The sequence below is a fragment of the Lampetra planeri genome, unplaced genomic scaffold (genome assembly GCF_965212315.1).
Source record: "Lampetra planeri unplaced genomic scaffold, kcLamPlan1.2.h2 scaffold_334, whole genome shotgun sequence".
Classification (NCBI taxonomy): domain Eukaryota; kingdom Metazoa; phylum Chordata; class Hyperoartia; order Petromyzontiformes; family Petromyzontidae; genus Lampetra; species Lampetra planeri.
In genome coordinates, this window is record NW_027615157.1 from 14,697 (window position 1) to 38,515 (window position 23,819).

General features: G+C 48.1%; 1 protein-coding gene across 1 annotated transcript; it reads right to left on the bottom strand.

The window, feature by feature from the left end:
- Positions 1-1,040: 1,040 nt before the first annotated feature.
- SAT1 (spermidine/spermine N1-acetyltransferase 1) lies at positions 1,041-23,237 on the bottom strand. The gene is made up of 7 exons (XM_078623593.1): positions 23,071-23,237; positions 8,214-8,265; positions 7,014-7,094; positions 5,794-5,910; positions 4,889-4,929; positions 3,989-4,155; positions 1,041-1,908 (listed from the first exon to the last, which is right to left on the bottom strand). Exons 1-7 carry the CDS (start codon positions 23,134-23,136, stop codon positions 1,875-1,877), a joined length of 558 nt encoding a protein of 185 aa, XP_078479719.1. The 5' UTR covers positions 23,137-23,237; the 3' UTR covers positions 1,041-1,874.
- Positions 23,238-23,819: the final 582 nt, after the last annotated feature.

Genomic DNA, 23,819 nt, shown 5'->3' on the forward strand with positions numbered 1-23,819 from the left:
AATCCCTGCAGTCACGAAAGCTTTAAATCGAAAAGACCAAATAGTTCACTGCTTTAGCCCACCGGTGTGTGTTGAAGAGAGAATCAACAGCATTTTTAAATGTGAGTAGCACGACGTTTCGCTGATAATTACAATCAGCCTCATCGGGCAAGAATGGTGAAGCTCTCCTGTTGACCGTGTCGGGTGGTGGAGGGTTACGACACATTCATAAATAACGCGATCTGAACCGAAAAACCTTGATTATGAATAATATTGGTCGCGAAAGCCTGCCACGTGTAAAGTTGATCAATCGTCGTTGTCGTCGTCATCTGTGCTCTCGTTCCTCCTGAGGCTGCTGATGGCTGAGAGATGTTGACTACCTCGCCTGGTGCACAGGAGGTCGTGGGTTCGAGCCCGACTCCTGACGACGCCTGTTGCTGCTGTAGATGTGGAGTCTGAGTGTCTCTCTCTCTCATCATCATTACGGTGGCTATGAGATGTTGACTACCTCGCCTGGTGTGCAAGAGGTCGTGAGGATCGGGATCGAACCCACGACCTCCTGTGCACCAGGCGAGGTAGTCAACATCTCACCCACTCACTCAGACATAATCAGCAGTCTGGATCGAACCCACGACCTCCTGCGCACCAGGCGAGGTAGTCAACATCTCACCCACTCACTCAGACATCGCTAGGGTCGGGATCGAACCCACGACCTCCTGTGCACCAGGCGAGGTAGTCAACATCTCACCCACTCACTCAGACATCGCTAGGGTCGGGATCGAACCCACGACCTCCTGTGCACCAGGCGAGGTAGTCAACATCTCACCCACTCACTCAGTCATCGTCAGGGTCGGGATCGAACCCACGACCTCCTGTGCACCAGGCGAGGTAGTCAACATCTCACCCACTCACTCAGTCATCGTCAGGGTCGGGATCGAACCCACGACCTCCTGTGCACCAGGCGAGGTAGTCAACATCTCTCAGCCACTGTTGGATCGCTCCATGCCACGTGTGTAATGGACGGGACCGCCGCTTATGAAGTTCCAGTTCACGACGTGAGCTCGAGTTGGACACTGATTTTAATAGGAGTGAGTGGGAATTATACATTAATCACGGTGATTAGGTCGATTATACAATTCGATAAACATGGTTGATATGTGAGTGAATGTGTGAGTGAGTGTGTGAGTGTGTGAGTGAATGTGTGAGTGAGTGAGTATGTGAGTGAGTATGTGAGTGTGTGAGTGAGTGTGTGAGTGAGTATATGAGTGAGTGAATGAGAATGTGAGTGAGTGAGTGTGTGAGTGAGTGAGTGTGTGAGTGCGTGAGCGAGCGAATGTGTGAGTGAGTGTGTGAGCGAGTGAGTATGTGAGTGAGTGAGTGTGTTAGTGAGTGAGTGTGAGTGAGTGAGTGGGTGAGTGAGTGAGTGAGTGGGTGAGTGTGTGAGTGAGTGTGTGAGTGAGTGAGTATGTGAGTGAGTATGTGAGTGTGTGAGTGAGTGTGTGTGTGAGTGAGTATGTGAGTGTGTGAGTGAGTGTGTGTGTGAGTGAGTATGTGAGTGTGTGAGTGAGTGAGTATATGAGTGAGTGAATGAGTATGTGAGTGAGTGAGTGTGTGAGTGAGTGAGTGTGTGAGTGAGTGAGTGTGTGAGTGAGTGAGTGTGTGAATGTGTGAGTGAGTGAGTGTGTGTGTGAGTGAGTATGTGATGTGTGAGTGAGTGAGTGTGTGTGTGAGTGAGTATGTGAATGTGTGAGTGAGTGAGTATATGAGTGAGTGAATGAGTATGTGAGTGAGTGAGTGTGTGAGTGAGTGAGTGTGTGAGTGAGTGAGTGTGTGAGTGAGTGAGTGACCACCCAGGTCACGCCTGCACCACCGAGGTCACGCCTGCGTCACCCAGGTTACGCCTGCACCACCACGTCTCGCCACGGCTTCCTGCAGGGAGGCATCAGGGGGTCGGGGTGATCAGGGTGGTGTGTGGTGAGTCTGTGGGTCTCTGTGTGGTGAGTCTGTGGGTATGTGTGGTGAGTCTGTGGGTCTCTGTGTGGTGAGTCTGTGGGTCTCTGTGTGGTGAGTCTGTGGGTCTCTGTGTGGTGAGTCTGTGGGTCTCTGTGTGGTGAGTCTGTGGGTCTCTGTGTGATGAGTCTGTGGGTCTCTGTGTGGTGAGTCTGTGGGTCTTTGTGTGGTGAGTCTGTGGGTCTCTGTGTGGTGAGTCTGTGGGTCTCTGTGTGGTGAGTCTGTGGGTCTCTGTGTGAGTCTGTGGGTCTCTGTGTGAGTGAGTCTGTGGGTCTTTGTGTGATGAGTCTGTGGGTCTCTGTGTGAGTGAGTCTGTGGGTATGTGTGTGATGAGTCTGTGGGTCTTTGTGTGATAAGTCTGTTGGTCTTTGTGTGATGTGTCTATGGGTCTCTGTGTGAGTGAGTCTGTGGGTATGTGTGTGATGAGTCTGTGGATCTCTGTGTGATGAGTCTGTGGGTCTCTGTGTGAGTGAGTCTGTGGGTCTTTGTGTGATGAGTCTGTGGGTCTCTGTGTGGTGAGTCTGTGGGTCTCTGTGTGATGAGTATGTGGGTCTCTGTGTGAGTGAGTCTGTGGGTCTTTGTGTGATGAGTCTGTGGGTCTCTGCGTGATGAGTCTGTGGGGTCTCTGTGTGAGTGAGTCTGTGGGTCTTTGTGTGATGAGTCTGTGGGTCTCTGCGTGATGAGTCTGTGGGTCTCTGCGTGATGAGTCTGTGGGTCTCTGTGTGAGTGAGTCTGTGGGTCTTTGTGTGATGAGTCTATGGGTCTCTGTGTGAGTGAGTCTGTGGGTATGTGTGGTGAGTCTGTGGGTCTTTGTGTGATGAGTCTGTGGGTCTCTGTGTGGTGAGTCTATGGGTCTCTGTGTGGTGAGTCTGTGGGTCTTTGTGTGATGAGTCTGTGGGTCTCTGTGTGGTGAGTCTATGGGTCTCTGTGTGGTGAGTCTGTGGGTCTTTGTGTGATGAGTCTGTGGGTCTCTGTGTGGTGAGTCTATGGGTCTCTGTGTGGTGAGTCTGTGGGTCTTTGTGTGATGAGTCTGTGGGTCTCTGTGTGGTGAGTCTATGGGTCTCTGTGTGATGAGTCTGTGGGTCTTTGTGTGATGAGTCTATGGGTCTCTGTGTGAGTGAGTCTGTGGGTCTCTGTGTGAGTGAGTCTGTGGGTCTTTGTGTGATGAGTCTATGGGTCTCTGTGTGAGTGAGTCTGTGGGTCTCTGTGTGAGTGAGTCTATGGGTCTCTGTGTGAGTGAGTCTATGGGTCTCTGTGTGAGTGAGTCTGTGGGTCTTTGTGTGAGTGAGTCTATGGCTCTCTGTGTGAGTGAGTCTATGGGTCTTTGTGTGATGAGTCTATGGGTCTCTGTGTGAGTGAGTCTGTGGGTCTTTGTGTGAGTGAGTCTATGGCTCTCTGTGTGAGTGAGTTTATGGGTCTCTGTGTGAGTGAGTCTGTGGGTCTCTGTGTGAGTGAGTCTGTGGGTCTCTGTGTGAGTGAGTCTATGGGTCTCTGTGTGAGTGAGTCTATGGCTCTCTGTGTGAGTGAGTCTATGGCTCTCTGTGTGAGTGAGTCTATGGCTCTCTGTGTGAGTGAGTCTATGGCTCTCTGTGTGAGTGAGTCTATGGCTCTCTGTGTGAGTGAGTCTATGGGTCTCTGTGTGAGTGAGTCTGTGGGTCTCTGTGTGAGTGAGTCTATGGGTCTCTGTGTGAGTGAGTCTATGGGTCTCTGTGTGAGTGAGTCTATGGCTCTCTGTGTGAGTGAGTCTATGGGTCTCTGTGTGAGTGAGTCTGTGGGTCTCTGTGTGAGTGAGTCTATGGGTCTCTGTGTGAGTGAGTTTATGGGTCTCTGTGTGAGTGAGTCTATGGCTCTCTGTGTGACCCTCCTCCTGGACCCCCTCTAATCCCCCCATTGACCCCCTTAAGCCCCCGTTAAGACCCTCTTAAGCCCCCCTAAACCCTCCTAAACCCCCTCTTAAGCCCCTCTAGACCCCCCCTAGACCCCCCCCACCCCAACGCACTGGTCGCTGGCGATCTCCTGCAGGCTCTGCCGCGTGATGTTGTACACGTGCCAGCCCTCGCTCGCCGTGCAGTTGACGGCGCCGCGGCGTCTGTAGAACTCGATGGAATCCGCGTTCCACTCGGCCACCAGGAACGTCATCACCGAGCAGCGCGACTCCACGGCAACCTGGGGGGGTGGGGGGGAGGGGTGGGGGGGGAATGGGGTGGGGGGGGCAAGGGTTGGGGGGGGGAAGGGGTGAGGGGGGAGGGGAGGGGTGGGGGGGAGGGGTGGGGGGCAAGGGGTGGGGAAGGGGGGGGGAAGGGGTGGGGGGGGGGAGGGGGTGGAGGGGTCAGGGGTGGTGGGGGGAGGGGTGGGGGGGTGCCAGGGGTGGGGGGGAAGGGGTGAGGGGGGAGGGGAGGGGTGGGGGGGCCAGGGGTGGGGGGGGAGGGGTGGGGGGGGCTGTTGACTGCGGTGGCTATGAGATGTTGACTACCTCGCCTGGTGCACAGGAGGTCGGGGGTTCAATCCCGATCCTCACGATGCCTGCTACTGTAGATGTGGAATCTGAGTGTCTCTCCCCACCATCATCATCAAGGTGGCTATGAGATCTTCTTGGTTCTTTCGATAAAGTCACGTGACTTTACAGAAAGAACCAAGAAGATGAATCCCTGCAGTCACGAAAGCTTTAAATCGAAATTGGATATGAGATGTTGACTACCTCGCCTGGTGTACAGGAGGTCGTGGGTTCGATCCCGAATCTTACGATGCCTGCTGCTGCTGTAGATGTGGAGTTTGAGTGGCTCTCTCTCTCACCATCATCATCATCACGGTGGCTAGTAGATGTTGACTACCTCGCCTGGTCTACAGGAGGTCGAGAGTGGTGATGCTGGCGAGGGTTATCGATGGGACATCGTCTCACCTGGCTGACGAGTTTCAAGATCTCAGATCCGATCCCCTGACCTGGAATGCAACGACAAGGGAATCCGTCATTGGCAGGGGAGAGGCAGGAGAGAGCGTGGAGGGGAGTGGAGTGAGATGAGAGGGGAGAGGCAGGAGAGTGCGTGGAGGGGAGGGGAGTGAGATGAGAGGGGAGAGGCAGGAGAGAGTGTGGAGGGGAGGGGAGTGAGATGAGAGGGGAGAGGCAGGAGAGTGTGTGGAGGGGAGTGGAGTGAGATGAGAGGGGAGAGGCAGGAGAGTGCGTGGAGGGGAGTGAGATGAAAGGGGAGAGGCAGGAGAGTGCGTGGAGGGGAGTGAGATGAGAGGGGAGAGGCAGGAGAGTGCGTGGAGGGGAGGGGAGTGACATGAGAGGGGAGAGGCAGGAGAGTGCGTGGAGGGGAGTGGAGTGAGATGAGAGGGGAGAGGCAGGAGAGTGCGTGGAGGGGAGTGAGATGAGAGGGGAGAGGCAGGAGAGAGCGTGGAGGGGAGTGGAATGAGATGAGAGGGGAGAGGCAGGAGAGAGCGTGGAGGGGAGGGGAGTGAGATGAGAGGGGAGAGGTAGGAGAGTGTGTGGAGGGGAGTGGAGTGAGATGAGAGAGGAGAGGCAGGAGAGTGTGTGGATGGGAGTGGAGTGAGATGAGAGGGGAGAGGCAGGAGAGAGTGTGGAGGGGAGTGAGATGAGAGGGGAGAGGCAGGAGAGTGCGTGGAGGGGAGTGGAGTGAGATGAGAGGGGAGAGGCAGGAGAGTGTGTGGAGGGGAGTGGAGTGAGATGAGAGGGGAGAGGCAGGAGAGAGTGTGGAGGGGAGGGGAGTGAGATGAGAGGGGAGAGGCAGGAGAGAGAGGGGGGGGGGGTGAGATGAGAGGGGGTAGCTGGGAGGGAGAACGCACCTCTGTGTGCCCTCATCACGTAGAAGTCCTCCAGGCAGATGCTCCTTCCTGTCCAGGGGTCGTACACGAAGTAGAACATCGCGAAGCCCACGAGGGAGTCACCTTGCGGAGAGCTCGCTGAGGGTGAAACAGGGGACGACATCACCAACATCATCACTACCATCATCACCATCATCACCATCATCATCATCACCATCATCATCATCACTGCCATCAATACCATCACTACCATCATCACCACCCTCAACACCACCATCATCACCATCAGCATCACCACCATCATCATCACCATCATCATCACCATTACCAGCACCATCATCACCACCACCATCATCATCATCACCATCATCATCATCACCATAATCATCATCACCATGCGTCTCTGGATCTCTGTGGGTCTCTATGTCTCTGTGGGTCTCTGTGGGTCTCTGTGGGTCTCTGGTCTCTGTGGGTTTATATGAGTCTCTGGATCTCTGCGGGTCTCTGTGTATCTCTATGGGTCTCTGTGTATCTCTATGGGTCTCTATGGGTCTCTGTGGGTCTCTATGTCTCTGTGGGTCTCTGTGGGTCTCTGTGGGTCTCTGGTCTCTGTGGGTTTATATGAGTCTCTGGATCTCTGCGGGTCTCTGTGTATCTCTATGGGTCTCTGTGTATCTCTATGGGTCTCTATGGGTCTCTGTGGGTCTCTATGGGTCTCTATGTATCTCTATGGGTCTCTATGAGTCTCTGGATCTCTCTGGGTCTCTATGAGTCTATGGATCTCTGTGGGTGTTTATGAGTCTCTGTGGGTGTCTATGGGTCTCTGTGTATCTCTATGGGTCTCTGTGTATCTCTATGGGTCTCTATGAGTCTCTGGATCTCTGTGGGTCTCTGTGGGTCTCTGTGGGTCTCTATGAGTCTCTTCCTTCCGATATTAGCAAGCCAATGGGCGCTAAGATGCCACTTTTAAATCATCATCATCGAGATTAACAAACTCATTTCACTATAATTGCTTGTTTGTTCTGCGCCTCCCCTAGGTCGACTCAGCCTCAAATGAGTACCTGGTGTAGCGGTGTAGCGTAATGAACATCGCTACTGGGGAGACAAAGGCGGCCGGGCGTGGTGCTGGCCACCCACACCCTCGTGTGCCACAGTGCCGGCCTGCATAGGTGCTGCTCGCTAGCAGCACTTGCCCCAACAGTCTGTTAGGGGCTACACGGGGGAGCTTTGTCTTTGGTTACCTTCGTCCGTTTCCTTGGATTTCAGTTCAGCGACGAAACACTGGTAGAAGACGCGGTCCCCAAATCCGTCTTGTCGGAGCTCTGAAGACACAGACACACACAGACACACACACACACAGACACATAGACACACACACAGACACACACACACAGACACATAGACACACACACAGACACACACACAGACACATAGACACACACAGACACACACACAGACACACAGACACACACACACACACAGACAGACACACACACACACACACACAGACACACACACACACAGACACACACAGACAGACACACACACACACACACACACAGACACACACACACATATGCACACACACACACACAGACACACACACACAGACACACGCACACACAGACACACACACAGACACACGCACACACAGACACACACACACAGACACACACACACACACAGACACACACACACAGACACACACACACAGACACACACACACACACAGACACACACACACACAGACACACGCACACACACAGACACACACAGACACACACAGACAGACACACAGACATTCACAACCAGTGGCATCTACATCTACAGAACACGAAGAACCGGTGGCATCTACATCTGCAGAACGTGAAGAACCAGTGGCATCTACATCTGCAGAACGTGAAGAACCAGTGGCATCTACATCTGCAGAACGTGAAGAACCAGTGGCATCTACATCTGCAGAACGTGAAGAACCAGTGGCATCTACATCTACAGAACGTCAAGAACCAGTGGCATCTACATCTGCAGAACGTGAAGAACCAGTGGCATCTACATCTACAGAACGTCAAGAACCTTCGGCATCTACATCTGCAGAACGTGAAGAACCAGTGGCATCTACATCTGCAGAACGCGAAGAACCAGTGGCATCTACATCTGCAGAACGTGAAGAACCAGTGGCATCTACATCTGCAGAACGTGAAGAACCAGTGGCATCTACATCTACAGGAGATGATAAAACTTGTGAAGCCATTCCCTGTGTCTCGTGTACACGTCGTACAACGCGTTTGGAATCGACACGAGTAAAGTTGGACTTACGAACGAATCGATTTACGAACAGACCTATGGAACCTGAGTTGTTCGTCAGTAGCGTACTGACAAAGACAGACAGTCAGACAGAGAGAGAGGGAGACCTTGACCCAGGGTGTGAACTCAGGTGTCACCTTGTTCCGTGAGGTGAACATCATCCCCCAGCTTCTCGTACGTGGCCAGTTCCTGATGAAACACAAACACACGGAGACTTACACACACAGAGACACACACACAGAGACTCACACACACACAGAGACATACACACACACAGGCAGAGACTCACACACACACAGAGAGAGACTTAGACACACAGAGACTTACACACGCAAATACCTACACACACAGACTTACACACACACAGAGACAGAGCCTCTCACACACACACACACAGAGACTTACACACACAGAGACTTACACACACAGAGAGACATACACACACACAGAGACTTACACACACACACAGAGACTTACACACACACACACAGACTTACACACACACAGAGACTTACACACACACACACAGAGACTTACACACACACAGAGACTTACACACACACACAGAGACTTACACACACACACAGAGACTTACACACACACAGAGACTTACACACAGAGACTTACACACAGAGACATACACACACACATAGACACACACACAGAGACTTACACACACACAGAGAATCACAACAACACAGAGACTCTCACACACAGACGTACACACACAGAGTGACTTACACACACAGAGACTTACACACACACACATACTTACACACACAGACAGAGACTTACACACACACAGACTTACACACACACAGACTTACACACACACAGACTTACACACACACAGAGACTTACACACACAGACACACACACAGAGACTTACACACACACAGACTCACACACACAGAGACTCTCACACACACAGAGACGCACACACACAGACTCACACACACAGAGACTCACTCACACAGAGACTCACACACACAGATACACACAGACTCACACACACAGAAAGAGACTCACCCAAACTCAGATGACTCACACACACTCAGAGATTCACACACACAGAGATAGACTCACCCACACACACAGAGACTCACACACACAGACTCACCCACACACACAGAGACTCACACACACAGACTCACCCACACACACGGAGACTCACACACACACAGAGACTCACACACACACAGAGACTCACACACACACAGAGACTCACAACAACAACAACAACCGCCATTCGCCACTAAGTGGCGGTCACGTCACTAGGGGGCGCTGCTCGTGCCAGGCTAAGTGCATGTCAAGGTCACTGTCTGTTGTTGTTGTCGTATCATCAAATCTTGGCACTCAATTTTAACCCACTTCCCAATGTGACATCGACTGCAATCTTGGAATACTTATGGCATACTGATGACAATACCATATTCTATCATTAAAAAATAATATATATTTTTTTTACATTCTTTTTAACATGTTATCTATCTGCAAACTTGGTATACTTATGGCATACTGATGACAATACCATATTCTATCATTAAAAAATAATATATATTTTTTTAACATTCTTTTTTACATGTTATCTATCGGCAAACTTATATACTTATGGCATACTGTTGACAATACTATATTCTATAATTTAAAAATATTTGTTTTACATTCTTTTTTACATGTTATCTATCTGCAAACTTGGTATACTTATGGCATACTGATGACAATACCATATTCTATCATTAAAAAATATATATTTTTTTAACATTTTTTTTTACATGTTATCTATCTGCAAACTTGTATACTTATGGCATACTGATGACAATATCATTTAAAAAATATATATTTTTTTAACATTCTTTTTTACATGTTATCTATCTGCAAACTTGGAATACTTATGGCATACTGATGACAATACTATATTCTATCATTAAAAAAATATTTTTTTTAACATTCTTTTTTACATGTTATCTATCTGCAAACTTATATACTTATGGCATACTGATGACAATACTATATTCTATAATTTACAAATATTTTTTTTACATTCTTTTTTACATGTTATCTATCTGCAAACTTGTTATACTTATGGCATACTGATGACAATACCATATTCTATCATTAAAAAATATATTTTTTTAACATTCTTTTTTACATGTTATCTATCTGCAAACGTGGTATACTTATGGCATACTGATGACAATACTATATTCTATCATTTAAAAAAATAGATTTTTTTTTACATTCTTTTTTACATGTTATCTATCTGCAAACTTGGTATACTGACATCATACTGATGACAATACTATATTCTATCATTAAATATTAAAAAAAATATTTTTTTTTACATTCTTTTTTACATGTTATCTCTCGGCTTGGGTATAATTGTCAACGCTCAACTGAGGTTGGCTGTAATTGGCCACGGTCCCTCACGTTGTGGCAATCTTCGGGGCCACTTCCTGGAGTCGTGGAGTTCTGCCATTACTAGCACGGTACATTTCATAGAGCGTGCTTTAAAAACAGGACCCTGCGGGGTGGGCTGGTAGGAACGAATAACCAAAAAATATAAACATAATGTATTATTACACTTGATTAGCCAGGAAAGCCCCACTGAGTCTAAAGGTTTTTGTAGGGTCCTGCCAAGTGTTTGCAGTAGGGGGCGATGCTGCTACACCTGATCGGACGATACGAAGGGAGAGTTTGAGGCCTAGTTCTAGGCTTTAGGCCTAGCTGTAGGCTTTAGGCCGCTGTGAGTTAATTTTTAATTTAAATGTTTTAATTATTTATGCAAAAGCTTTAAATGTAAATGTTTCTATTTAAAAATATCAGGGAATGTAACATTGTTAAACATTAACTCCCTTTCACACACGCGGGGGTACGATACGAAGGGAGAGTTTGAGGCCTAGTTCTAGGCTTTAGGCCTAGCTGTAGGCTTTCGGCCGCTGTGAGTTAAATTTTAATTAAAAAGTTTTCATTAAAAGCTATCTCAGGGAATTATAAGGGAATGTTACACTTGTTTAGCCAGGAAAGCGTCACTGAGTCTAAACGTTTTTGTAGGGTCCTGCCAAGTGTTTGCAGTAGGGGGCGATTTTGCTACACGGACGGACGGACGGACGATATAATCTATTGTAGGCTGGTTCACTTCGTTCCTACCAGTAAAAGTTTGTTTTTTAAATATTACTTATTACAGAAGCCATCACAAAGGAAAGCTGCTCAATCACGTGGGAGCTTTTCATCGTCGTCGTGGGGAGTTATAGCAGCGGCCATATACACTGAACGCACGTTTTTATAGACTCGTAGAGACCCACAGAGACACAGAAACCCATAGAGACCCACAGAGACACAGAGACCCACAGAGACCCACAGAGACACAGAGACCCATAGAGACCCACAGAGACACAGAGACCCATAGAGACCCACAGAGACACAGAGAGACACAGAGACCCACAGAGACACAGAGACCCATAGAGACCCACAGAGACACAGAGACCCACAGAGACCCATAGAGACCCACAGAGACACAGAGACCCACAGAGACCCACAGAGACACAGAGACCCATAGAGACCCATAGAGACCCACAGAGACACAGAGACCTATAGAAACCCACAGAGACCCACAGAGACCCACAGAGAGACAGAGACACAGAGACCTATAGAAACCCACAGAGACACAGAGACCTATAGAGACTTACAGAGACCCTCAGAGACCCACAGAGACCCTCAGAGACCCACAGAGACCCACAGAGACCCACAGAGACCCATAGAGACACACATAGAGCCACAGAGACCCACAGAGACCCACAGAGACATACAGAGACCCACAGAGACTCACAGAGACCCACAGAGACCCACAGAGACCCACAGAGACCATCAGACACCCACAGAGACCCATAGAGACCCACAGAGACCCATAGAGACCCATAGACAACCCACAGAGACCCAAAGACCCAGAGACCCACAGAGACCCTCAGAGACCCACAGAGACCCTCAGACACCCACAGAGACTCATATAGACCCACAGAGACCCATAGAGACTCACAGAGACCCACAGAGACCCACAGAGACCCATAGAGACTCACAGAGACCCATACTGGACGTCTAAAATATTTTCACTTGACCAGGTAAGGCCCCGATGTGCTGCTGAGGTAGCTCTTTCATCAGGAGCGAAACCAGTCATCACAAGTGACAGATAAAATTTCGATTTAAAGCTTTCGTGACTGCAGGGATTCATCTTCTAGGTTCTTTCGGTAAAGTCATCACGTAGAATGGAAATAATAAAATAATAAAATAAAACATAATAAAATACAATTCTCACGACGTTTCGGCCACAACGCAAGCAGCCGTCCTCAGGTGAAGAACAGGTCTGTCGGAAAGACAGCGTCTGAATGAAACCTGTCTTTCCGACAGACCTGTTCTCCACCTGAGGACGGCTGCTTGCGTTGTGGCCGAAACGTCGTGAGAATTGTATTTTGTGATGTTTTATTTTATTATTTTATTATTTCCATTCTACGTGATGACTTTACCGAAAGAACCAAGATGAAGTGACAGATAGACCAACCCATTGGTGGCTCATCATAATCATCATCATCATCACGTGGACATTTATAGCCGCCACATGCTCTGACCCGCATGTCTATAATTGCGTCGTGACACCAGACGAAACGGAACTATGAACTCATAATAGACCTTTCCTCTTTTTTCTGGCGACAATACGGCCGAGTTCAAATGTTCAAACACCAAACTGCAACCTTTGTACGAGGAATCGCGTCAGAATGCAAACAAAAAACACGTTCTTTGGATTTCGATGTAAAGCTTTGGTGACTGCAGGGATTCGCATTCTTGGTTCTTTCGGTAAAGTCGTCACGTAGAAGGCAAATAATTAAATTAAACATAATTAAAATGACGTCTCGATTGCAACACAAGCAATCGTCATCAGGTGTGAAAGCCACAGCTAGAAGGTTCTTGCTGTGGGTTTCACACCTGATGACGATTGCTTGTGTTGCAATCAAAACGTCATTTTTATTATGTTTTATTTTTAGTATTTTATTATTTGCCTTCTACGTGACGACTTTATCGAAAGAACCAAAGAGTATGGACTCATGCAGTCACGAATAGCTTCAAATCGAGATTTTAAAACACTCTGATAATTCACTGGTCAACAAAAAAAAATCATTTATTTCTGGCCTGGACTTTTGCAGCTGTTCTAGTCTAATTTCAGGGCGCCGATTCCAAATCTGATCTCAGATTTGCTCTATCACATCTCATTTTTATGCCATCGGCATCCCCCATTTCATTGATTTTAGCCGAAATTAACTCTGTCACTTATGATTGCAAGTTGTTGCGAGTCAGTGACTGCTTTAGTGTTAAAACACGGTGCTGTATTTTTAGGATAGTGTGTTTATAATATCATTTTATGTAGATATCCACATTTATTTAATATTTTTCTTCCGCAGTTTTTATTAAAAATGCAATGTTTGATATCTCAAAAACCTGATGTGATAGACAAAAAACTGATGCCACATTTGGAATCAGCACCCCAAAATTATCTTGAAAACCTTATGCCAGAAAAAGTTTGTTGACCAGCGTAAGATGATGCATTATCTTTGAAACTGGTTGGTCCACACCCGAGACACCTTTCACATTGGCATTCTCACCACACGCTTTGTGGTTAACGCAGACAACGCGATTCCGTGTTAAAGGTTTCAGTTTGGTGATTTACCGTCTTGACACGCAAGTTTTTGTTGCCAGAAAAAAGTGGAAACCCCCATTATCATATCTTGTTACTGGCAAAGAAGATCCCGTGAAACTATGAACTATAGGCTTCATTTCACTAAGTAAATGCTCACCGCGCTATGCTTTGTAGCATGTCAGGTTAAATCTTGACTTAAAGCTTTCGTGACCGCAGGAATTATTTTTCTTTGGGTCTGTCGGTAAAGTCACGTGGGTAGAAGAAAAAAATAATAAAAGAACACGACGTTTCGATCGCAACACAAGCGTCCAGTGGCATCTACATCTGCAGAAATTGGAGAACCAATGGCATCTACATCTACAGAACATGAAGAACCAGTGGCATCTACATCTGCAGAAGGAAAAGAACCAATGTCATCTACATCTACAGAATGTGAAGAACCAGTGTCATCTACATCTACAGAATGTGAAGAACCAGTGGCATCTACATCTGTAGAACTTGGAGAACCAATGGCATCTACATCTACAGAACGTGAAGAACCAGTGGCATCTACATCTGCAGAACGTGAAGAACCAGTGGCATCTACATCTGCAGAACGTGAAGAACCAGTGGCATCTACATCTGCAGAAGGAAAAGAACCAATGTCATCTACATCTACAGAATGTGAAGAACCAGTGTCATCTACATCTACAGAATGTGAAGAACCAGTGGCATCTACATCTGTAGAACTTGGAGAACCAATGGCATCTACATCTACAGAACGTGAAGAACCAGTGGCATCTACATCTGCAGAACGTGAAGAACCAGTGGCATCTACATCTGCAGAACGTGAAGAACCAGTGGCATCTACATCTGCAGAAGGAAAAGAACCAATGGCATCTACATCTACAGAATGTGAAGAACCAGTGGCATCTACATCTGCAGAACGTGAAGAACCAGTGGCATCTACATCTGCAGAACGTGAAGAACCAGTGGCATCTACATCTGCAGAACGTGAAGAACCAGTGGCATCTACATCTACAGAACGTGAAGAACCAGTGGCATCTACATCTGCAGAACGTGAAGAACCAGTGGCATCTACATCTGCAGAACGTGAAGAACCAGTGGCATCTACATCTGCAGAACGTGAAGAACCAGTGGCATCTACATACACAGAACGTGAAGAACCAGTGGCATCTACATCTGCAGAACGTGAAGAACCAGTGGCATCTACATCTACAGAACGTGAAGAACCAGTGGCATCTACATCTGCAGAACGTGAAGAACCAGTGGCATCTACATCTGCAGAACGTGAAGAACCAGTGGCATCTACATACACAGAACGTGAAGAACCAGTGGCATCTACATCTGCAGAACGTGAAGAACCAGTGGCATCTACATCTACAGAATGTGAAGAACCAGTGGCATCTACATCTGCAGAACGTGAAGAACCAGTGACATCTACATCTGCAGAACGTGAAGAACCAGTGGCATCTACATCTGCAGAACGTGAAGAACCAGTGGCATCTACATCTACAGAACGTGAAGAACCAGTGTCATCTACACCTGCAGAATGTGAAGAACCAGTGGCATCTACATCTGCAGAACGTGAAGAACCAGTGGCATCTACATCTACAGAATGTGAAGAACCAGTGGCATCTACATCTGCAGAACGTGAAGAACCAGTGGCATCTACATACACAGAACGTGAAGAACCAGTGGCATCTACATCTGCAGAACGTGAAGAACCAATGGCATCTACATCTGCAGAACGTGAAAAACCAGTGGCATCTACATCTACAGAATGTGAAGAACCAGTGGCATCTACATCTGCAGAACGTGAAGAACCAGTGTCATCTACACCTGCAGAACGTGAAGAACCAGTGGCATCTACATCTACAGAATGTGAAGAACCAGTGGCATCTACATCTGCAGAACGTGAAGAACCAGTGGCATCTACATCTACAGAATGTGAAGAACCAGTGGCATCTACATCTGCAGAACGTGAAGAACCAGTGGCATCTACATCTACAGAACGTGAAGAACCAGTGGCATCTACATCTGCAGAACGTGAAGAACCAGTGGCATCTACATCTGCAGAACGTGAAGAACCAGTGGCATCTACATACACAGAACGTGAAGAACCAGTGGCATCTACATCTGCAGAACGTGAAGAACCAGTGGCATCTACATCTACAGAACGTGAAGAACCAGTGGCATCTACATATGCAGAACGTGAAGAACCAGTGGCATCTACATCTGCAGAACGTGAAGAACCAGTGGCATCTACATACACAGAACGTGAAGAACCAGTGGCATCTACATCTACAGAATGTGAAGAACCAGTGGCATCTACATCTGCAGAACGTGAAGAACCAGTGACATCTACATCTGCAGAACGTGAAGAACCAGTGGCATCTACATCTGCAGAACGTGAAGAACCAGTGGCATCTACATCTACAGAACGTGAAGAACCAGTGTCATCTACACCTGCAGAATGTGAAGAACCAGTGGCATCTACATCTGCAGAACGTGAAGAACCAGTGGCATCTACATCTACAGAATGTGAAGAACCAGTGGCATCTACATCTGCAGAACGTGAAGAACCAGTGGCATCTACATACACAGAACGTGAAGAACCAGTGGCATCTACATCTGCAGAACGTGAAGAACCAATGGCATCTACATCTGCAGAACGTGAAAAACCAGTGGCATCTACATCTACAGAATGTGAAGAACCAGTGGCATCTACATCTGCAGAACGTGAAGAACCAGTGTCATCTACACCTGCAGAACGTGAAGAACCAGTGGCATCTACATCTACAGAATGTGAAGAACCAGTGGCATCTACATCTGCAGAACGTGAAGAACCAGTGGCATCTACATCTACAGAATGTGAAGAACCAGTGGCATCTACATCTGCAGAACGTGAAGAACCAGTGGCATCTACATCTACAGAACGTGAAGAACCAGTGGCATCTACATCTGCAGAACGTGAAGAACCAGTGGCATCTACATCTGCAGAACGTGAAGAACCAGTGGCATCTACATACACAGAACGTGAAGAACCAGTGGCATCTACATCTGCAGAACGTGAAGAACCAGTGGCATCTACATCTACAGAACGTGAAGAACCAGTGGCATCTACATCTGCAGAACGTGAAGAACCAGTGGCATCTACATCTGCAGAACGTGAAGAACCAGTGGCATCTACATACACAGAACGTGAAGAACCAGTGGCATCTACATCTGCAGAACGTGAAGAACCAGTGGCATCTACATCTACAGAATGTGAAGAACCAGTGGCATCTACATCTGCAGAACGTGAAGAACCAGTGACATCTACATCTGCAGAACGTGAAGAACCAGTGGCATCTACATCTGCAGAACGTGAAGAACCAGTGGCATCTACATCTACAGAACGTGAAGAACCAGTGTCATCTACACCTGCAGAATGTGAAGAACCAGTGGCATCTACATCTGCAGAACGTGAAGAACCAGTGGCATCTACATCTACAGAATGTGAAGAACCATTGGCATCTACATCTGCAGAACGTGAAGAACCAGTGGCATCTACATACACAGAACGTGAAGAACCAGTGGCATCTACATCTGCAGAACGTGAAGAACCAATGGCATCTACATCTGCAGAACGTGAAAAACCAGTGGCATCTACATCTACAGAATGTGAAGAACCAGTGGCATCTACATCTGCAGAACGTGAAGAACCAGTGTCATCTACACCTGCAGAACGTGAAGAACCAGTGGCATCTACATCTACAGAATGTGAAGAACCAGTGGCATCTACATCTGCAGAACGTGAAGAACCAGTGGCATCTACATCTACAGAATGTGAAGAACCAGTGGCATCTACATCTGCAGAACGTGAAGAACCAGTGGCATCTACATACACAGAACGTGAAGAACCAGTGGCATCTACATCTGCAGAACGTGAAGAACCAATGGCATCTACATCTGTAGAACGTGAAGAACCAATGGCATCTACATCTACAGAACGTGAAGAACCAGTGGCATCTACATCTACAGAATGTGAAGAACCAGTGGCATCTACATCTACAGAATGTGAAGAACCAGTGGCATCTACATACACAGAACGTGAAGAACCAGTGGCATCTACATACACAGAACGTGAAGAACCAGTGGCATCTACATACACAGAACGTGAAGAACCAGTGGCATCTACATCTACAGAACGTGAAGAACCAGTGGCATCTACATCTGCAGAACGTGAAGAACCAGTGGCATCTACATCTACAGAACGTGAAGAACCAGTGGCATCTACATCTACAGAACGTGAAGAACCAGTGGCATCTACATACACAGAACGTGAAGAACCAGTGGCATCTACATACACAGAACGTGACGAACCAGTGGCATCTACATCTACAGAACGTGACGAACCAGTGGCATCTACATCTGCAGAACGTGAAGAACCAGTGGCATCTACATCTACAGAACGTGAAGAACCAGTGGCATCTACATCTACAGAACGTGAAGAACCAGTGGCATCTACATCTGCAGAATGTGAAGAACCAGTGGCATCTACATCTGCAGAACGTGAAGAACCAGTGGCATCTACATCTACAGAACGTGAAGAACCAGTGGCATCTACATCTACAGAACGTGAAGAACCAGTGGCATCTACATCTGCAGAACGTGAAGAACCAGTGGCATCTACATCTGCAGAACATGAAGAACCAGTGGCATCTACATCTACAGAACGTGACGAACCAGTGGCATCTACATCTGCAGAATGTGAAGAACCAGTGGCATCTACATCTGCAGAACGTGAAGAACCAGTGGCATCTACATCTACAGAACATGAAGAACCAGTGGCATCTAAATCTGCAGAACGTGAAGAACCAGTGGCATCTACATCTACAGAATGTGAAGAACCAGTGGCATCTACATCTGCAGAACGTGAAGAACCAGTGGCATCTACATCTGCAGAACGTGAAGAACCAATGGCATCTACATCTACAGAACATGAAGAACCAATGGCATCTACATCTACAGAACGTGAAGAACCAGTGGCATCTACATCTGCAGAACGTGAAGAACCAGTGGCATCTACATCTGCAGAATGTGAAGAACCAGTGGCATCTACATCTGCAGAACGTGAAGAACCAGTGGCATCTACATCTACAGAACATGAAGAACCAGTGGCATCTAAATCTGCAGAACGTGAAGAACCAGTGGCATCTACATCTACAGAATGTGAAGAACCAGTGGCATCTACATCTGCAGAACGTGAAGAACCAGTGGCATCTACATCTGCAGAACGTGAAGAACCAATGGCATCTACATCTGTAGAACGTGAAGAACCAATGGCATCTACATCTACAGAACGTGAAGAACCAGTGGCATCTACATCTACAGAATGTGAAGAACCAGTGGCATCTACATACACAGAACGTGAAGAACCAGTGGCATCTACATACACAGAACGTGAAGAACCAGTGGCATCTACATCTACAGAACGTGACGAACCAGTGGCATCTACATCTGCAGAACGTGAAAAACCAGTGGCATCTACATACACAGAACGTGAAGAACCAGTGGCATCTACATCTACAGAACGTGAAGAACCAGTGGCATCTACATCTACAGAACGTGAAGAACCAGTGGCATCTACATCTGCAGAACGTGAAGAACCAATGGCATCTACATCTGTAGAACGTGAAGAACCAATGGCATCTACATCTACAGAACGTGAAGAACCAGTGGCATCTACATCTGCAGAACGTGAAGAACCAGTGGCATCTCCATCTACAGAACGTGAAGAACCAGTGGCATCTACATCTGCAGAACGTGAAGAACCAGTGGCATCTACATACACAGAACGTGAAGAACCAGTGGCATCTACATCTGCAGAACGTGAAGAACCAGTGACATCTACATCTACAGAATGTGAAGAACCAGTGGCATCTACATCTGCAAAACGTGAAGAACCAGTGGCATCTACATACACAGAACGTGAAGAACCAGTGGCATCTACATCTGCAGAACGTGAAGAACCAGTGGCATCTACATCTGCAGAACGTGAAGAACCAGTGGCATCTACATACACAGAACGTGAAGAACCAGTGGCATCTACATCTACAGAACGTGAAGAACCAGTGGCATCTACATCTACAGAACGTGAAGAACCAGTGGCATCTACATCTACAGAACGTGAAGAACCAGTGTCATCTACATACACAGAACGTGAAGAACCAGTGGCATCTACATCTGCAGAACGTGAAGAACCAGTGGCATCTACATCTACAGAACGTGAAGAACCAGTGGCATCTACATCTGTAGAACGTGAAGAACCAGTGGCATCTACATCTGCAGAACGTGAAGAACCAGTGGCATCTACACCTGCAGAACGTGAAGAACCATTGGCATCTACATCTGCAGAACGTGAAGAACCAGTGGCATCTACATCTGCAAAACGTGAAGAACCAGTGGCATCTACATCTGCAGAACGTGGAGAACCAGTGGCATCTACATCTGCAGAACGTGAAGAACCAGTGGCATCTACATCTGCAGAACGTGGAGAACCAGTGGCATCTACATCTGCAGAACGTGAAGAACCAGTGGCATCTACATCTACAGAACGTGAAGAACCAGTGGCATCTACATCTGCAGAATGTGAAGAACCAGTGGCATCTACATCTGCAGAACGTGAAGAACCAGTGGCATCTACATCTGCAGAACGTGGAGAACCAGTGGCATCTACATCTGCAGAACGTGAAGAACCAGTGGCATCTACATCTACAGAACGTGAAGAACCAGTGGCATCTACATCTGCAGAACGTGAAGAACCAGTGGCATCTACATCTGCAGAACGTGAAGAACCAGTGGCATCTACATCTGCAGAACGTGAAGAACCAGTGGCATCTACATCTGCAGAACGTGAAGAACCAGTGGCATCTACATCTACAGAACGTGAAGAACCAGTGGCATCTACATCTGCAGAACGTGAAGAACCAGTGGCATCTACATCTGCAGAACGTGAAGAACCAGTGGCATCTACATCTGTAGAACGTGAAGAACCAGTGGCATCTACATCTGCAGAACGTGAAGAACCAGTGGCATCTACATCTGCAGAACGTGAAGAACCAGTGGCATCTACATCTGCAGAACGTGAAGAACCAGTGGCATCTACATCTGCAGAACGTGAAGAACCAGTGGCATCTACATCTGCAGAACGTGAAGAACCAGTGGCATCTACATCTGCAGAACGTGAAGAACCAGTGGCATCTACATCTGCAGAACTTGAAGAACCAGTGGCATCTACATCTGCAGAACGTGAAGAACCAGTGGCATCTACATCTGCAGAACTTGAAGAACCAGTGGCATGATGAGCCACCACTGGTGACAAAGAATGCTCTGCTGTTGTGGCTTTAAATGAGCACAACACAAGCGTCCGTCATCGCGTCATCGAAACGTCGTAGTTGTTTTGTTCTTTTCTTTGAACCTTTCTACGTGACTTCACCGAAAGACCCAAAGAATACCGGGTAAGGCGTTAAGGAGATGTTCATTCTCTCGCCTGGCGTACAGGAAGTGGTTCGGTTCAATGCCGACCCTGTCAAATTTGGCGTTTGCGTGTCTCTCTGTCTCTCATCATCATCATCACGGTGGCTATGAGATGTTGACTACCTCGCCTGGTGCACAGGAGGTCGTGGGTTCGATCCCGACCTTGGCGCTTGCTGCTGCTGCTGCTGTATATTTGTGGGTTTCTATGGGTCTCTATGGGTCTCTGCGGCTGTTTATGGGTCTCTATGGGTATCTGTGGGTCTCTGGATCTCTGTGGGTCTCTGTGGCTCTTATGGGTCCCTATGGGTATCTGCGGGTCTCTATTGGTCTCTATGGGTATCTGTGGGTCTCTATGGGTCTCTATGGGTCTATATGGGTCTCTGTGGCTTTTTCTGGGTGGGTGAGTGGGTAAGTGTATGAGTAGATGAGTGGGTGAGTGGGTGGGTAATTGTATGGGTAGATTACTGATTGGGTGAGTGAGAGGGTGAGTTAGTGGGTGAGTGAATGGGTGGGTTGGTAATTGTATGGGTAGATTGCTGAGTGGGTGAGTGGCAGGGTGAGTTAGTTGGTGAGTGCATGAGTGGGTGGGTGGGTAATTGTATGGGTAGATTGCTGAGTTGGTGAGTGGCAGGGTGAGTAAGTGGGTGAGTGACAGGGTGAGTTGGTGGGTAATTGTATGGGTAGATTACTGATTGGGTGAGTGACAGGGTGAGTTAGTTGGTGAGTGAATGGGTGGGTGGGTAATTGTATGGGTAGATTGCTGAGTTGGTGAGTGGCAGGGTGAGTTAGTTGGTGAGCGAATGGGTGGGTGGGTTATTGTAAGGGTAGATTGCTGAGTTGGTGAGTGGCAGGGTGAGTAAGTGGGTGAGTGACAGGGTGAGTTAGTGTGTAATTGTATGGGTAGATTACTGATTGGCTGAGTGACAGGGTGAGTTAGTTGGTGAGTGAATGGGTGGGTGGGTTATTGTAAGGGTAGATTGCTGAGTTGGTGAGTGGCAGGGTGAGTAAGTGGGTGAGTGACAGGGTGAGTTAGTGGGTAATTGTATGGGTAGATTACTGATTGGCTGAGTGACAGGGTGAGTTAGTTGGTGAGTGAATGGGTGGGTGGGTTATTGTAAGGGTAGATTGCTGAGTTGGTGAGTGGCAGGGTGAGTAAGTGGGTGAGTGACAGGGTGAGTTAGTGGGTAATTGTATGGGTAGATTACTGATTGGGTGAGTGACAGGGTGAGTTAGTGGGTGAGTGACAGGGTGAGTTAGTTGGTGAGTGAATGAGTGGGTGGGTGGGTAATTGTATGGGTAGATTGCTGAGTGGGTGAGTGACAGGGTGAGTTAGTGGGTGAGTGACAGGGTGAGTTAGTGGGTAATTGTATGGGTAGATTACTGATTGGGTGAGTGACAGGGTGAGTTAGTTGGTGAGTGAATGGGTGGGTGGGTTATTGTATGGGTAGATTGCTGAGTGGGTGAGTGGCAGGGTGAGTTAGTGGGTGAATGAATGAATGGCTGGGTGAGTGAGTGTGTGGTTGAGTAGTTACACGAATGCGCGGGTGAGTGAGTGGGTGAGTGAATGAGTGGCTGGGTGAGTGAATGAGTGAATGAGTGGCTGGGTGAGTGGCTGGGTGAGTGTGTGAGTGGCTGTGTGAGTGAGCGGGTGAGTGTGCGGGGGAGTGAGTGAGTGGCTGGGTGAGTGAGTGGCAGGGTGAGTGTGCGGGTGAGTGGCTGGGTGAATGATTGGTTGAGTCTGTGGGGGTAGAAGGTGGGGCCCACCTCACCGCCACAAAGCTCACCTTGATCATCCGGAGAATCCCCTTGCAGTCGTCTGCGCATGCGCGTCTGATGTTGATATTGTCCATCGCTGAGAGTGAATGCGAGCTGGGAAGACCGGAACCACTGAACCATTAGGGAGTGAGGGCAGAGTTAGCCGCTAGTTAGAGAGGAACTTCGAGACCTGAAACTTTTTATAGCACTGAGAGCCTTGGTGGGCGGGGCTTAGTGAGAGTGGGCGGGGCATACGGCGGGTGCGTGAGTGGGTGGGTGGGTGAGTGAGTGATTGGGTGAGTGAGTGGGTGGGTGAGCGAATTCATGGGCGAGTGTATGGGTGAGTGAGTGGGTGAGTGGGTGAGTGGGTGGGTGTATTGGTGAGTGAGTGAGTGAATTAATGAGTGAGTGGGTGAGTGGATAGGTGAGTGAGTGGATGAGTGAGTGAATTAGTGAGTGGGTGGGCGAGTGAGTGGGTGAGTGAGTGGGCGAGTAAGTGGGTGAGTGAGTGGGTGAGTGAGTGGGTGAGTGAGTGGTTGAGTGAGTGAGTGGGTGCGTGAGTGGGTGGGTGAGTGAGTGGGTGAGTGAGTGGGTGAATTAATGGGTGAGTGAGTGGGCGAGTGAGTGGGTAGGTGAGTGAGTGAGTGGGCGAGTGAGTGGGCGAGTGAGTGGATGGGTGAGTGGGTGAGTGAGTGGGTGGGTGAGTGAGTGGGTGCGTGAGTGGGTGGGTGAGTGAGTGGGTGGGTGAGTGGGTGAATTAATGGGTGAGTGAGTGAGT